This window comes from Antechinus flavipes, chromosome 1, assembly GCF_016432865.1.
Source record: "Antechinus flavipes isolate AdamAnt ecotype Samford, QLD, Australia chromosome 1, AdamAnt_v2, whole genome shotgun sequence".
Taxonomy (NCBI): Eukaryota; Metazoa; Chordata; class Mammalia; order Dasyuromorphia; family Dasyuridae; genus Antechinus; species Antechinus flavipes.
Genome location: NC_067398.1, coordinates 654,069,174 through 654,084,728, shown reverse-complemented (window position 1 = coordinate 654,084,728; position 15,555 = coordinate 654,069,174). Strand labels below are relative to the sequence as shown.

Genomic DNA, 15,555 nt, shown 5'->3' with positions numbered 1-15,555 from the left:
GCAAAGACAGGAGGAGACAGACACCAGCCACCAGTAGCTTCTTCCCTTTATTTTAGTTTATTAATAGGGTACAGAGCAGAGGCACTTACACTGGTCAAATTGAGTGAAGGAACAAGTTAAGTCCCACATAGGTGCCAGCATGATTAGAGCTGGAGCCCATTTCCCCACAAAGGGTCTGTCTAAGTCTAGCAGATAGTCTGCTAGCCAGGCCAATATCATCAACTCTTGAGCCCTGGGCAGTCCCTCAGGCAGACATGGTCCCTGATCCAAGTGCTCCCTGGCCTTTTTTCTTTTTTTTTTCCTTTTCCTCTTGGGGGGAGGGAGGGGAGGGAGGTTTGGGGCAAAGGGAAGACCACTTTCCCAATTGTGAGTTATGCACCTCAGTGGGTCCCCATCCCCACAGCAGGGGTTTAAGGCAACTCTGGGGCTTAGGGTGGGTTTAAAGGCTGGAGATATATGTCTGGAAGCTTAACAGAAGCTCCAATGTAGCAGTATGGGGCTTGACTTTTTTAAGCCTGGCTTCCAGAAGGAGTATGTACAGTTGGAGGTGTGCAAATACACCAGTGCCTGGGAGTGTAAAGGAGTGAGTAGTGGAGAGATCAAAGATGACCAAGACTGGTCACCCTGCTCTCTTCCCCTTCCTTATTCTGGGCTAGCTACTTTCTGACTAGGTACATCTGATAACCCCAGGTCAGGCCTGAGTACTTGGCTGCTTCACCCCTGTTGGTGCCATGCCCCGATTCATTGTCACTGAGCTCCTAGGGTGATGAACATGAGACCCGTTTAGGTCTTGAGGTGGGGTGAGGCCAAGACTTTGTGCTAACTAGCCAGCAGGACTCCTTCTCCAAATGAGGTGACTTAGAAATGCCCTGACCCTGCTGGCTCATCATACAAAGGACGTGGCAGGTCACCTGGTCTCCAGCTTACATTTGGTTTAATCACATGTCACTCAAAGGGCCACAGACACAGAAACACAGGCTCTTGCTGTGCCCAAAGCCCAAGATTCATAGGTCGGTCCCTCCTTCCCCCATTTGTATATCATCATTTATACATAAACAGTGCCTAGGGTTGATGGGCTGAACTGACAGGCCACTACATCAGTTCCCATCTGTCTATCCCAAGTCAGATCCTAGACCTCATTTACAAAGTGCAAGACCCCGACCCCATTCTAGATTCCCCAGGACTGCTCAGTTCCAGAGGTTAAGTGCGAGTGCCTTGGGAGCCTGCAGAGCTGCGTCCCTGGCCTGTCAGCGCCTCTCTGGCTGCTGCCTGCATCTGTACTGGAATGGCCAAGGAGCGCAGGTGTGTACCACCAGGCCCATGGGCTACAAGTTCAGATAATCCCTGCCTGGCAAGCATGGCCTCAGGCCTGACTGTCAGGGACTAAGGGAGAAAGAGGGGAAGGGAAGGAGGCCTCTGGGCCCAGAGCCCACATTTGCTTTCTACAACCTTGGGTGTCCCTCAGAGCCGGCAGTGTATAGAAACCCCACCCACAGTAGTACCCTGATGGTCTGGTGGCCACACCCCACTGAGTACATGGGCTTTCTCTAGAGCCCAGGGTTAATCTAGCAATGACGGTTCGGCCGGGCGGATAATGGTTGGCCGGTTCGGTGCAGCGGGGGGTCTTCTGCTGTAAAGAAAATAGAAACAGATGGGAAGAGAACCCGGTGAGGATGGAGAAGGCAAGCCAATAAGGGTGAGAACAGCATGGGCTACCGGGCTGCTGGCCTAGCCGAGAATCTCCAGTCTCCCCTCAACCCACTCAGACTTGTGTCAGAATCCAAATGCCTACAGAAGCTGGGAAGGGTCTGAAGACCAATCATTTGCTGGGAGCCCTAGAGCATCCTTTCATGGACAAGAGAGCTACCTCTAAGCCAGATCTCTCAACCCTGCACCGCTCCTCCCCTGGGAATCAGATGAGAATTATACTTCTAACCAACTGACTAAAAAAAGACTGCTGGCTCCCATGGCCAACAAGTTCCCTGCTGAGAGAGATATCTATGGGCAGTAGGTCCTGAGGGGATAGAATTGGGAATGCTGGCAGCCACACCCTGGCATTCCCAGGGTTACTTTCTCAGCGCCATGTGAATGACCCACTATCTCAAAAGACTAAAGACAAGACTGTCAACAGATTCAGCACTGTCCCTGGCAGGGAGCAAAGGGAAAGGGAATGGGCAGGGGTTTAGGATAAATCTTACCTGGGCACACCAGGGGGGATGCCAGGCGGAATGCGTGCTGGCCGAGATGGGATCTGAGGTGGGGCTAAAAAGGGATCGTTGTTAGTGAAGACATTCTGAGGTCCAGGCCGAGAGGGAATAGGGGGAGCCACAAAGGAGGCAGCAACTCCTACAGGCACAGGGATCAGAGGTGGACCTGGGGTAGGACCTCTGACTGCAGGAGGCCTTCCTGGGGGAGGCACACCTGCAGGAGGTCGATGCTGAGGTGTGGGACTGCAAGAGAAGACAGAGAACAGAAATTGGACCTAGAGTTGTAGAGAAGCCTGGTCCTACCTCAGCCTTCCTGGAACAGGAAGTCTATTTCCTGGACTCAACTTGTACCTGCCAATGACACTGAAGCATCTAAACTGTTTGTTGGACAATGGTGGTCTGCCCTCGAGTGCCTCAGGGCTGGGGATCCTAGACAACCCTCCCCAGCTTTCATAAGCTCATTGGATCCTAACTAGAATCAAAAATTTTAAGACTGAGAAGAAAATTCAGAGGTCATTTAGTCCAGCTTTCTATAGCCTCCCCAAGGCTGACCACTTAGTCAGCCAGCTCTAGTGGAATACTGTTAAGTCATGTTTTCTGAAACAAGCATGATAACACCTATGTTATTATATACATATGATGTGATATACTCTTATACTGAACTGACCCTGCCACTATCTATACCTGCTGGTCTTAGTTCTGCTCTGGGTACCAGCAGAAGTAAAAAGGTGCTATCCTCCTCCCCCTAAAGCTGTGCTTACAACCACAGCTCCAGGTCTAGCCCCTTTCCCCAGACAAACATGCGTACAACTGGCCGGACCTGTGTCTACTGCTGGAGCTCTGGAGCCATGTGTCATCCACAGGGGGAGGCACAGGAGTGGATACTGTGCTGGTGCTGATGTCCCCAATGATGTTAAGTGCCTCTTTCAGGGCATGGTACATGCGCAGCATGTCTTCTCGACGCTGGGCCTGGTCCGCAGATTCCTCCATCAGACTATTCTGGTCCGCAGAAGAGTAGAGATATGCCAGTAGCTCTGAGTGGATGAAGGCCTTGGTCTGTGGAATAAGGGGAAAAGTCCAGAGATCAAGTTGGGGAGGAAAGGGGCTTGGGCCTTTCCACCCCCCCAAAAAAAACCCCCCAAAACCCCCAACAGTCTAGGAGCTCTTTCTCTTATATGCACAGTATGAAATAAAGACCTGACTAGCCCCAAAGAAAGCCCTTTTCGATCAACTGAAGCCCAGTTCCTCAGAGCCTTCCCATCAGACTTTACTTTTTCCCTCCTGGGAACATGGACTGAAACCTCAAGGGGAACCTGAAAAACATAAGACTTTTGTGCACATATTCACATCCCAAATGTCCCACATCCTTAGGGATTCTGCAGGGATTGGGACAGAGATGACCAGATGGTCCAGCTACCCAGATCTTGAATCACTACACATTGAGAGCCTTTGGAATACGCACATTGTTGATCATGAGATGCATGATTGTCTTTGGCATGAGGTCACGAATAGACTTATTGATAATCCCCACATAGGAGTCAACAAGATTTCGGATGGTTTCCACCTGGCGTTCCAGTTGAGGGTCCATGGAGAAGGTGTTTTCCTGGGCCCCATCCTCATTCTCAGCCTGGGTCCCACATCAAAAAAAAGAAAGAAAAAGAAAAAGAAAAAAAAAAAAGCTTGTGAATGTTTCTAACCTCTCACATGATGAGAGGAACTCAAATTAAGCATAAGACAACTGATTCTATAGGACCTGTTCTGCTCTGTTCCCAGTTAACACCACCTGGTGAATACTCTCCTCTGCCCACATGATAATGTCTTGGCCCACTCCAAAGTTCCATCTCATTCCCCTTGTCCATCCCCAGATACCTAGAGAGATACCAACCTGGTCTTTCTCAGGATAGACCCCAGCTCGGAGGAAAGAAGCCTTCCAACTATCTACATCCTCTTGGGAGTCACAGGCTAGTTCAATCTGTCGTAGGTCCTTATAGACATTCCTGCAGGAATAAAGTAGAAATAAGGTGTGCTGAAGGGCTGCTCCATTCACTGTGTTGTCTTTCCACCTTACCCATGGCACCTGACAGAATGGCCCAGAGTCTGGCAATTGTGACAAATAATCACATACAGAATCCCTCAGATCTGTTCCCTAATAGAAACTAGAAATTGGCTTCAGAACCTTATCATATATGAAAAGAAAAACCTTGATTGCCATTCTGGGGGTAAAAAAAGGAGGGTAGGGAAGAAATTGTTCCTCTTAAAAATGCAGTCAGTGCAGAAAACAGAACCAGAAAAATATTCTAAAAAGTAATTACAACCATGTAGTTAAAGATGACAATAGTAACACATTTATATAATATACATAGTAAAAATAAAAAAAAGAAATATAAACCAATGACATAGAAGCAATGTAAAATTAGACAAATACATCTTGTAGGAGTGGAGTCAAAGAATGGTAAATAACAGACGTTAGACATTTCTGAAATCATTTACAATTTTTGTTGCTGCTTGTCTGTTCTTTCTTATTTTCTAATATGCTATTTGTATATATGAATACCTGTACTTGTCAATGAGTCAAAATGTAACATAAAAAGGCAGATGGTATCTATAAAAGATTAATCTTTAGCCTTCTAAAAGCCTGTTAGAGGCTCTGATAATAGGATCAACCTGGAGTAAACTAATAAAACTTCTGTTAGGAAAAAAGGAGTTTCTTAGGACTTCCATGAAGACTAGCATATTATATTCCTTGCTTTTCTCCAGGCTGAGGAAGAAAAATAAAGAGAGCACAGGAAACTTTTTTGAGGGGCTAAATAGTACTTTATTTTTTCAATTACATGTAAAGTTAGTTTAACAGTCATTTTTAATAAGATTTGAGTTCCAAATTTTGTTTCTCTCCCTTTCTTCCATCCTTTCTTCCCAAGATAACAAACAATCCAATATGTGTTATACATAAGCAATCATGTAAACATATTTCCACATTTGTCATGTTGTGAGAGAAAAAAACAGAAAAGGAAAAAGCCACAGAAACCAAAAGTGAAAATAATATTCATTCAGACTTCATAGTTCTTTCTGGATGTGGATAGCATGTGGATGAGTCTTTTGGAATTGTCTTGGACCATTGTATTGCTGGAAGAACTAAGTCAATTATAAGCGATCATTGCATATTGCAGAGGACTGAAACTCTGCATGATTGATTTAAACAAGGTGTTGTCAGTGGAATTGATAAGATAATGGTTATCTAGTTTAGCATGGTGATTAATAGTTCTCTAGTTCAGCATGATTGAATTAATCTTAACAAATAATGGTTCCCTAGTGATATAATGATTGGCTTATACTCAGTATGATGAATGGATTTAATTGTAAAAGAGTATTTAAGAAGCCAGAGTCAGACCTAGAGGAGGACTGGAACAGACTCGGGGAAGACAGAGGACTGGAGGACCTCCAGAAAGCTGGCCCGAACCCAAGGCAAGGAAACAGACTGTGAAGGAGATAATAAAGCATTTGGACTGTATCCCTGGCTATTCTCATGGTGATTACTCTGCTGAAACAAAGACTGGTCCAAAGACCTCCAGAAAACAGAACATTACAGCATACACTTGCTATTACTGTGTATGACATTCTCCTGCTGTTCATTTCACCAGGTTTTTCTGAAATCTGCTTGCTAATCATTTCTTAGAGCACAATTATATTCCATTACATTCATATACCACAAGTTATTTGGGCATTTCTTCAATTTTAAATCCCTCAAACTTAAAATTAAATAAAATATTGCCACAACAAAAAGAACTGCTATAAATATTTTTGGTACATCTGGATCCTTTTTCTTTCTATTTTTAATGCTCTCTTTGTGATACAAACCTAGGAGTGGTATTCTTGGATCAAAGGGCATGCACAGTTTATGAGTTTATGACCTTTGGGCATAGTTCCAAATTGCTTTTTAGAATGGTTGGATCAGTTTACTATTCCACTAACGAATTAGTGTCCCAATATTCTACATTTTCTCCAACATTTTATTATTTTCTTTTTCTGTCACATCAACTTTAGTTATCTTAATTTGCATTTTTCTAATCAATTGTGATTTAGAGCATTTTTTCACATGCCTATAGGTAGCTCTGATTTCTTCAACTGAAAACTGCCAGTTCATATCCTTTGGCCATTTGTCAACTGGGGAATGGCATATGTACTTATAAAACTGATTCAATTTCCTATATATTTGAAAAATGAAGACTATCAGAAACACTAGCTGTAAAAATGCTTTCTCATCTTTCTGCTTTTCTTCTAATATTGGCTGAGTTGGTTTTATTTGTGCAAAACCTTTTTAATTTGATGTAATCAAAATTATTCATTTTGCATTTCATAATATTCTCTACCTCTTGCATGGTTATAAATTTGTCACTTCAACATAGATCTGACAAGTTAACTATTCATTGCTCTCCTAATTTGTTTGTGGTATTATCCTTTACATCTAAATTGCATATTCATTTTGACCTTATTTTGGTATATGGTGTGAGATATCTATACCTGATTTTTGTCATGTAATTTTCCAGTTTTCCCAGTAGTTTTTTTTTTTTTAAATCAAATAGTAAGTTCTGATACCAGTAAGATCTGGTTCCTGATCTAATCCTGATTGGATTAATCAAACAGTAGATTACTATAGTAATTTACTACTGTCTTGTGCATCTAATCTATCCCACTGATCCATTATTCTATTTCTCACCAGTACCAACTAATTTTGCTGATTGCTGCTTTATAAAACAGTTTTGGATATGGTACAGCTAGATCACCTTCCTTTGCACTTTTTCCCCCATTAATTCCCTTGATAATCTTGACCTTTTGTTCTTCTAGATGTATTTTATTTTTCTAGCTTTATAATTTTTTTGGTAGTTTTATTAGTATGAATTCATTTAGAGAGATCCGTCATTTTTATATTAGCTCAGTCTACCCATGAGCAACTGATATTTTTCTAGTTGTTTAGATCTGACTTTATTTGTATGAAAAGTGTTTTGTAACTGTGTTAATATAGTTTCTGGGTTTGTCTTAGCAAATGGACTCCCAAATATTTTATATTTTTTATAGTTATTTTAAACAGAATTTTTTTTCTCTCTTGCTGAGTTTTGTTGGCAATATATAGAAATGCTGTTGATTTGTATGGGTTTATTTTATATTCTGCAACTTTGGTAATGTTAATTATTTCAAGTAGCTTTTAAGTTGATTCTCTTACTATCAAATTATCTGCAAAGTGATGGTTTTGTTTCCTCTTTGTATACTGTAATTCCTTCAATTTCTTTTTCTTCTCTTACCGCTAAAATTAACATTTCTAGTACAATATAGAATTCATTAGGGAAATTATTTATAATTTTCTTTCTCCTGTTTTGGCTCTTTCTGGCTTAGGTTGTCAGCATAGTATGTGTGTCATAAAAGGCATTTGATAGGACTTTTTTTTTGCCTATTTTTCTAAACAGTTTATACAGTATTAGAATTGATTATTCTTTAAACATTTGGTAGGATTCACTTATAAAGCCATCTGGCCCTGGAGGTTTTTTCTTTAGGGAAGTTCATTGATGGTTGGTTCAGTTTCTTTTTCTAAAATGGGAGTCATTTAGGTATTTTATTTTCTCTTCTGTTAATCTCAGCAATTTATATTTTTTTAACTATTCATCCATTTCAATTAGATCATCAGATTTATTGATATACAGTTGGGCAAAATAGCTCCTATTTATTGCTTTAATTTTCTCCACTGCTGGTGAATTCATCCTTATTATTTTTGATATTGGTAATATTGTTTTATTTTCTTAATCAAAATGACCAAGTATTTATTTATTTTTTTAAAAAATAAAGTCAGTTCTTAGTTTTATTTATTAGTTCAATAGTTTTTTTACTTTCAATTTTGTTCATCTCTCTTTTGGTTTTCTTCTTCTTTTTTTTTTAAATTTAATTTTATTTAATAATAACTTGATATTGACAGAAACCATGCCAGGGTAATTTTTTACAACATTATCCCCTTGCACTCGCTTCTGTTTCGATTTTTCCCCTCCCTCCCTCCCCTAGAAAGCAAGCAGTCCTATATATATTAGATATGTTACAGTATATCCTAGATACAATATATATTTGCAGAACCGAACAGTTTTCTTGTTGCACAGGGAGAATTGGATTCAGAAGGTAAAAATAACCCGGGAAGAAAATCAAAAATGCAAATAGTTCATATTCGTTTCCCAGTGTTCTTTCTTTGGGTGTAGCTGCTTGTGTCCATCATTTATCCATTGAAACTCAGTTAGGTCTCTTTGTCAAAGAAATCCACTTCCATCAGAATACATCCTCATACAATATCATTGTCGAAGTGTATAATGATCTCCTGTTTCTGCTCATTTCACTTAGCATCAGTTCATATAAGTCTCTCCAAGCCTTCTGTATTCATCCTGCTGGTCATTTCTTACAGAACAATAATATTCCATAACATTCATATACCACAATTTACCCAACCATTCTCCAATTGATGGGCATCCATTCATTTTCCAGTTTCTAGCCACTACAAACAGGGCTACCACAAACATTTTGGCACATACAGGTCCCTTTCCCTTCTTTAGTATCTCTTTGGGGTATAAGCCCAGTAGTAGCACTGCTGGATCAAAGGGTATGCACAGTTTGATAACTTTTTGGGCATAATTCCAGATTGCTCTCCAGAATGATTGGATTCGTTCACAACTCCACCAACAATGCATCAGTGTCCCAGTTTTCCCACATCCCCTCCAACATTCATCATTATTTTTTCCTGTCATCTTAGCCAATCTGACAGGTGTGTAGTGGTATCTCAGAGTTGTCTTAATTTGCATTTCTCTGATCAATAGTGATTTGGAACACTCTTTCATATGAGTGGTAATAGTTTCAATTTCATCATCTGAAAATTATCTGTTCATATCCTTTGTCCATTTATCAATTGGAGAATGGCTTGATTTCTTATAAATTAGGGTCAGTTCTCTATGTATTTTGGAAATGAGGCCTTTATCAGAACCTTTAACTGTAAAGATGTTTTCCCAGTTTGTTGCTTCCCTTCTAATCTTGTTTGCATCAGTTCTGTTTGTACAAAGGCTTTTTAATTTGATATAATCAAAATTTTCTATTTTGTGATCAGTAATGGTCTCTAGTTCATTTTTGGTCACAAATTTCTTTCTCCTCCACAAGTCTGAGAGATAAATTATCCTATGTTCCTCTAATTTATTTATAATCTCATTCTTTATGCCTAGGTCATGGACCCATTTTGATCTTATCTTGGTATATGGTGTTAAGTGTGGGTCCATGCCTAATTTCTGCCATACTAATTTCCAGTTATCCCAGCAGTTTTTATCAAATAACAAATTCTTATCCCAAAAGTTAGGATCTCTGGGTTTGTCAAACACTAGATTGCTATAGTTGACTATTCTGTCTTGTGAACCTAACCTTTTCCACTGATCAACTAATCTATTTCTTAGCCAATACCAAATGGTTTTGGTGACTGCTGCTTTATAATATAATTTTAGATCAGGTACAGCTAGACCACCTTCATTTGATTTTTTTTTCATTAATTCCCTTAAGATTCTCGACTTTTTATTGTTCCATATGAATTTTGTTGTTTTTCTATATTCCTTTGGTTTTCAGAATTTCTAATGTGGTGTTTAATTGGTGGTTTTTAATTTTTTCTTTTTCTAGCTTTTTAAATTGCATACCTAATTCATTCATCTGTTCTACTTCACTCACATAAGCATTTTTAGATAAAATTTCCTTTGGTTGCATCTCATAAATTTTGGCAAGTTGTCTTATTATTGTCATTCTCTTTGATGAAATTATTATTTCTATGAGTTATTGTTTGACCCACTCATTCTTTAGGATTAGGTTAGTTTCTAATTAGTTTTTATTTCATCTTTCTATGGCCCTTTCTCCAGAGTTCTACCGTTTTGTTATCTATTTCTTCCTATAATTCAGTTAACTTCTCTAAAATTCTGGATGCTATACCACATGGCATACAGTTTAGTGTTGCTATTACTTCATTGTATTTTAGCATGATGTAGTTTCTTTCCTTGTCTCTTTTAATTAGTTCTATTTTTGCTGTTGCTTTGAGATCAGGGTTATTACCCTGTGGGTTTTTTTTTTTTTTTTTTAACTTCAGCTGAACCATGTGATATTTTGCTTTAGCTTTTTACCTTTACTGTGTGTGTCCCTCCGTGTACACATGTATGTGTGTGTGCTTCAAATGTGTTTCTTATAAACATCACATTGTAGGATTTTGATTTCTAATCTATTCTATCTGCTTCCCTTTTATGGAAATGCTCATCCCCATTCACATTTGCATATGTCTATTGCCCTTCATCTTTTTTTTTCCTGTTTATAATATTCTTTTTCACCCTATGCATACTTAATAATGTTTTGCTTCTGACTACTACCTCCTGCTTTCTATCTGCTCTGCCTTCTAAGAGTACTACTCCCTTTTCTTTTCTCCTTCCCATCTTATTTCTCATAGGGCAAGACAGATCTCTCTACCCAACTGAATATGTATATTATTCCTTATTTGTGCCAAATCTGTTTAAAGAAAGATTCAAACAATGTTCACCCCCTGCTTTCTTTCCCTCTGCTGTAATAAATCTTTCATGCCTCTTCAAGTATATAGTTTATCCCACTCTGCCTCCCCTTTACTCTTCTCCCAGAACATTTTTTTTTTTTTTACATTTTAAATTTGTTTTATCATTACATCAAAACCAATTTATATCCGTAGTCTCTAACTGCCCTAATAGAGATATACTTTTAAAAAGTTACAAGTATCATCACCCCATGGAGGAATGTAAATAGTTTAACATTATTGAATACCATGTGTTGTTTTTTGAAATTTCTTGAGTCTTGTATTGAAGGTCAAAGTTTCTGTTCAGTGCTGGTCTTTTCATCAGAAAAATTTTAAAGTCTCCTATTTCATAGGAGATTAAAGATTATGTTCAATTTTGCTGGGTAGTTGATTCTTTTGCCTTCCAGAATATCATATTCCAAGCTCTCTGATTCTTTAATGAAATAGTTGCTAAGTCCTGTGTAAGTCCTGGCTGTGATTCCTTGATATTTGAATTTTTTTTTTCTGGATGCTTAACAGTATTTTCTCCTGGATGTGATAGTTTTAGAATGTGGCCACAATATTTCCTGGAGTTTTCACTTTGGAATCTTTTTCAGGAGGTGATTGGTGGATTCTTTAAATGATTTATTTTCACCCTTTGGTTCTAGGATATCAGGGCAATTTTTCACAATAATTTCTTGAAAGATGTGATCCAGGTTTTTTTTTTTTAAATCATGGCTTTCAGGTAGTCCAATAATTCTTAAATTGTCTCTCCTGGATCTATTTTCCAAGTCAGTTGTTTTTCCAGAGTTATTTTCTTTGATCAATTTTTATAATTCCTTTTCCAAGCTGCTGATTCTTTTGTTCCCCCATAATTCTCTTGCAGTTATAAACTTTCTTTTCCCAAATTTTATTTTACCATTTTTTACTTGATTTAAAAAATCCTTTTTAAGTTCTAACAAGGGGACTTTTTGGGTATGAGATCACAATTCATATTCTTCTTTGAGGCCCCACATTTAGGCACATTGTTTTCCTTTTCTGTATGTGTTTTGACCTTTCCTGTCAAAATCATGATTTTCTGTGGTCAGGGATCTTTTTTTTGTTTGTTTTTCGCTCATTTTAAAAAATTGAGCCCCAGCTCCTGGAGTGCAGGGGACACCTTCCCAAGCTTCTTGCACTGGGGACCAGGGGCCTACTTAGTGGCTCTCTTGTTACAGAGCCTCTGGGATTGGCAGCTTCCCTGCTCTGCTAAGGGACCTTGCTCAATTTTACCTGCTGGGCCCTGTGTTCTGAGGCTGGCAGTTTGTCTGCTTCACTGGGGCTGGAGATCTCAGTTTGCTTGCTGAGACAGAAGCTTGGATGTGAGGGACTCAGCTGCTGATCTGTGTTGTGGCTAAAGCCTCCACCTGGCTTGCCAGGACACCACCCGTACTAGGTTGCACTCCTATATTACCAAAGTGAGACAGACCTTTCCTGAAGTACTTTTAAGTTATCTTGGACTAGAAAATTGTTTCATTCCATCTTCCTTGTGGAGTTTGTTCCAGAATTCTTCGAGAGACTCAACTTAATGTTGTGTCCAAGAGAAATTGGAAAGGACTCAGGCAAATTCTTGGCTTCTCTGCCATCTTGCCTCTACCTAGCACAGGTAACTTGAAAAGGGAAAGGAGGCTCACTTCTGTGTACTTCAGTACTCATCTGTTTTCTTTCTCATACATAGTAAAGTTCGGGTGGAGTAGGAGAGGAAAGGGGAGTGGAGTGGATAGAAACTGTCTCAAAGGTACAGACAAGTTCTGAAAGAGCCAAGACAAATTCAGATTCCTGAGGGAAAGGGGAGGGGGCAAACAAAAACAAAACCCAAAAGTTTTCAATTCTTATCAAGGTATACTCTAAATCAGAGGTCCTCAAACTATGGCCTGCGGGCCAGATGTGGCAGCTGAGGATGATTAGACCCTTCACCCAGGACTATGAAGTTTCTTTATTTAAAGGCCCACAAAACAAAGTTTTTGTTTTTACTATAGTCCGGCCCTCCAACAGTCTGAGGGGCAGTGAACTGGCCCCCTATTTAAAAAGTTTGAGGACTCCTGCTCTAAATCATGTGTCATTCTATGATTAGCAAACAACAACACCCACTCGTAAAATGACAATGCTTAAACAATATAAATTTAGAATTTAAAAATTAGCATGTTTGGAGGTTGGTTAAGACACAAAGTTCACATAAACTTATGGGGCACAACCAAATGAAACTTTTTGGTGCTCAAAATTCTGAATTTCAGTCTCTGTAAAACTGGCTCAAGAATCTGAAAGCCACCTTTCCATCTAGAGAAGATTCTGTCTGAGTTCTGGTGAGCAGTCCGATTAATTAAACCACATTTTGGCTTCAAGTCACTCAACTGTGAGGGGGAGTGGGACACAGCAGGGATTATCCTCACCTCTGTTCTGTGTTGAAGATAGCAAAGACATGTTTATTGGACATGAAACCCTTTTCCACATCTCGAATTTTGAGGTTATCCAATGGCAGCATGTATTTCTTCTCTTTTTCCTAAAATGTACAGGAAATTAAAAAAAAAATGATACAACTAACTACATCAGATAGTCACACATTTACATAATTAGGAAATGGTTCCATTTTCATTTAGGTTACTTGACTTGCCTAATGTTGCTACCACTGCTGCCATGACTATTACTACTGTATGAGAAAGGATCTGAGCCCTGCTCTGCCTCAAGCCTTCTGAACACATGGTTCAGGAGCTTGTCTAAGCTCCATGAAAATAGGGAAGGTCTCATTTTGGTATCTCTTTATCCAACCATGATGCCTCTCAACTACTTAATAAGAGCTGGTTATCTATCTTGCCAGCTTCTCTGATACCTACAGAAAACACAAGAGCACAGATTCAATAAGCTAGCTGGCAGTTTCTGGACCATAAATAGGGCAACTCAGAAGCAAAAGACTCTATGAGATCTGGAATTCCTGTAAAGGGCAGGAGTATCTTACTCATCTCTGAAGTCCTCAAAGCTACAGCACACAGCAGATACTCAAAAAATATTTCACAGATGATAGGAAAAGTGGAAGGCAAGTTTCTAGCTTCCAGATCCACACTTAAACAAGTCTTGAATTTGCTAGATCTTCTACTGACAGAAGGGAACCAGAGGGCAGAATGGGTGTCATGTGTGCCTCCCAAACCAATTCCTGAGAATGATGGGGGAACCCCAAAGAAACTGAAATGGGAAAAACATGTGGTCTTTTGGTGGGCCAAGAGTTCAGTCATGCCGCTTGACTATTTTGAATATTGACAGATGAAGAAAGCTGGAGGGCAGAGATATCTGTGCATGGAGACTTGCTCCACCCTAGCCATGTACCATTTTCTAGCCTAGGTTTTCTGTTATGTTCAGATAAATAAATGGGCAAGACTAAAGATGGTTCCTGAAAGATCTTAAAAGGTTCTCAAGCAAGCCTACTGGAAAGGCTTTTCACTTCAGGAGAACAGAGAGAGTTTTCTCCTATTCTTAAAATTGCCTGTCTCCTCCCTTCCCCAAAGCAGCAAAAAAAACTGCTCTTGATTTGGATGAGCACAAGTCTGCTGTTTTTGGAGGGGCCACCCTCCTGAGTCATGGGCTACAGCAGCCTCAGTGAAATGTAACATCTGGAACTGCTTATAACTATGTTCCACCCAGAAAATATCTCCAGATGCTACAGGCATACACTCCCCCCATGTCCCAAAAGTGACGTCCTCCTTTGTACAGAGGCCATGAACCTAAACCCTCCCTCTCCCACCCCCACTCGCCTGCCTTAAGATTTCCTGAAAAACCACAACTTTCTCTAGACTGGGTCTTGCTGAAGACTTGCCACGTCAGAAGAGACAAAGCAGATTCTTTGAGGGAACAGCAGTTTTCCTCTCCTTGTAAAATAAGCTTTAATAACACATCCCTTCTCAAAAGGAATGGCTTCAAAGGGGAGGAGAAGAATCTCCTCAAATTCCAGCCCCACCAACCCAGTGTTCAGACTACCTGTCCAGGAGATTGCAAATGTGTACAGTAGTCTGCACATTGGTTAGGCTGGGCTTGGAAAAGCATCGACTCAGGAGCCAGGACCTTACCCTCACAGCAAAGTGGAGGCCAAGGCATATCACCTCCCGGTAAGTCCTTTAAGATCTGTATTTTCCTCTTTATATGCCATACACAAAATATTGACCTAATAAATGCTTGTTAAATTGAAATCACCCAGCCTTTGTAGGCCAGAGATTAAAAGTTAAAAGTTTATAAGTAAAATGGATTCTGTGTAAGGGAATAAAGGCCTGGAGGTGAGTTTGGGAGTTACAAAGCCAGGCTGAGAGGCTCCCTCAGCTAAACATCCCTTCAATTCTGAGGCAAAGGGGACACACAAAGTGGTGTCATTTAAAAATAAAAAATCAAAATTTTTATTTTTAAAGAAATATTTGTATCTTTCCTTTCTTTATTAAATTACCAAAATAAATGTATCTTTAACTGTTCTTCATTCTTTTCTTTCTTTCCAGAAAGGTTTATGACTGTTTCTGAGGGACATGGGTGAGAAATTACTGGAAGGGCTGTCATGTAATGGTTGTATGTTAGGAGAAAGGCTCTACATTAGCAGAACAGACTTTCTGTTTTTGAGAAACAATATTTTATCTTCCCCTCCTCACCTCTAGGATTCCTGCTGGCTTTGTGTCTGTAGAACACAGAGCCTTATTCACAGTGCCTGCTGGTTCTCATTACTCAACAGCAAAGGGCCAGACAGTGCTCCCACTGAGAACCCTGCCAACAGGAAAC

General features: G+C 39.8%; 1 protein-coding gene across 13 annotated transcripts in view; it reads right to left on the bottom strand.

Moving 5' to 3' along the window:
- The window catches only part of DNM2 (dynamin 2), a 75,600-nt gene that overhangs the window by 1,481 nt on the left and 58,564 nt on the right, over positions 1-15,555 (bottom strand). For 7 of the 13 annotated variants that reach the window (XM_051971527.1, XM_051971526.1, XM_051971531.1 and 4 more), the window contains 6 exons: positions 13,200-13,309; positions 4,093-4,204; positions 3,670-3,834; positions 3,028-3,263; positions 2,199-2,450; positions 35-1,630 (listed from right to left, as the gene is read on the bottom strand). In XM_051971527.1, the coding sequence (XP_051827487.1) occupies positions 1,561-1,630; positions 2,199-2,450; positions 3,028-3,263; positions 3,670-3,834; positions 4,093-4,204; positions 13,200-13,309 (945 nt within the window). In that variant the 3' untranslated portion in view covers positions 35-1,560. Of the gene's footprint in view, positions 1-34; positions 1,631-2,198; positions 2,451-3,027; positions 3,264-3,669; positions 3,835-4,092; positions 4,205-13,199; positions 13,310-15,555 lie in introns of those variants that run through there. The other 6 variants (XM_051971528.1, XM_051971535.1, XM_051971534.1 and 3 more) reach the window with 3 other exon arrangements.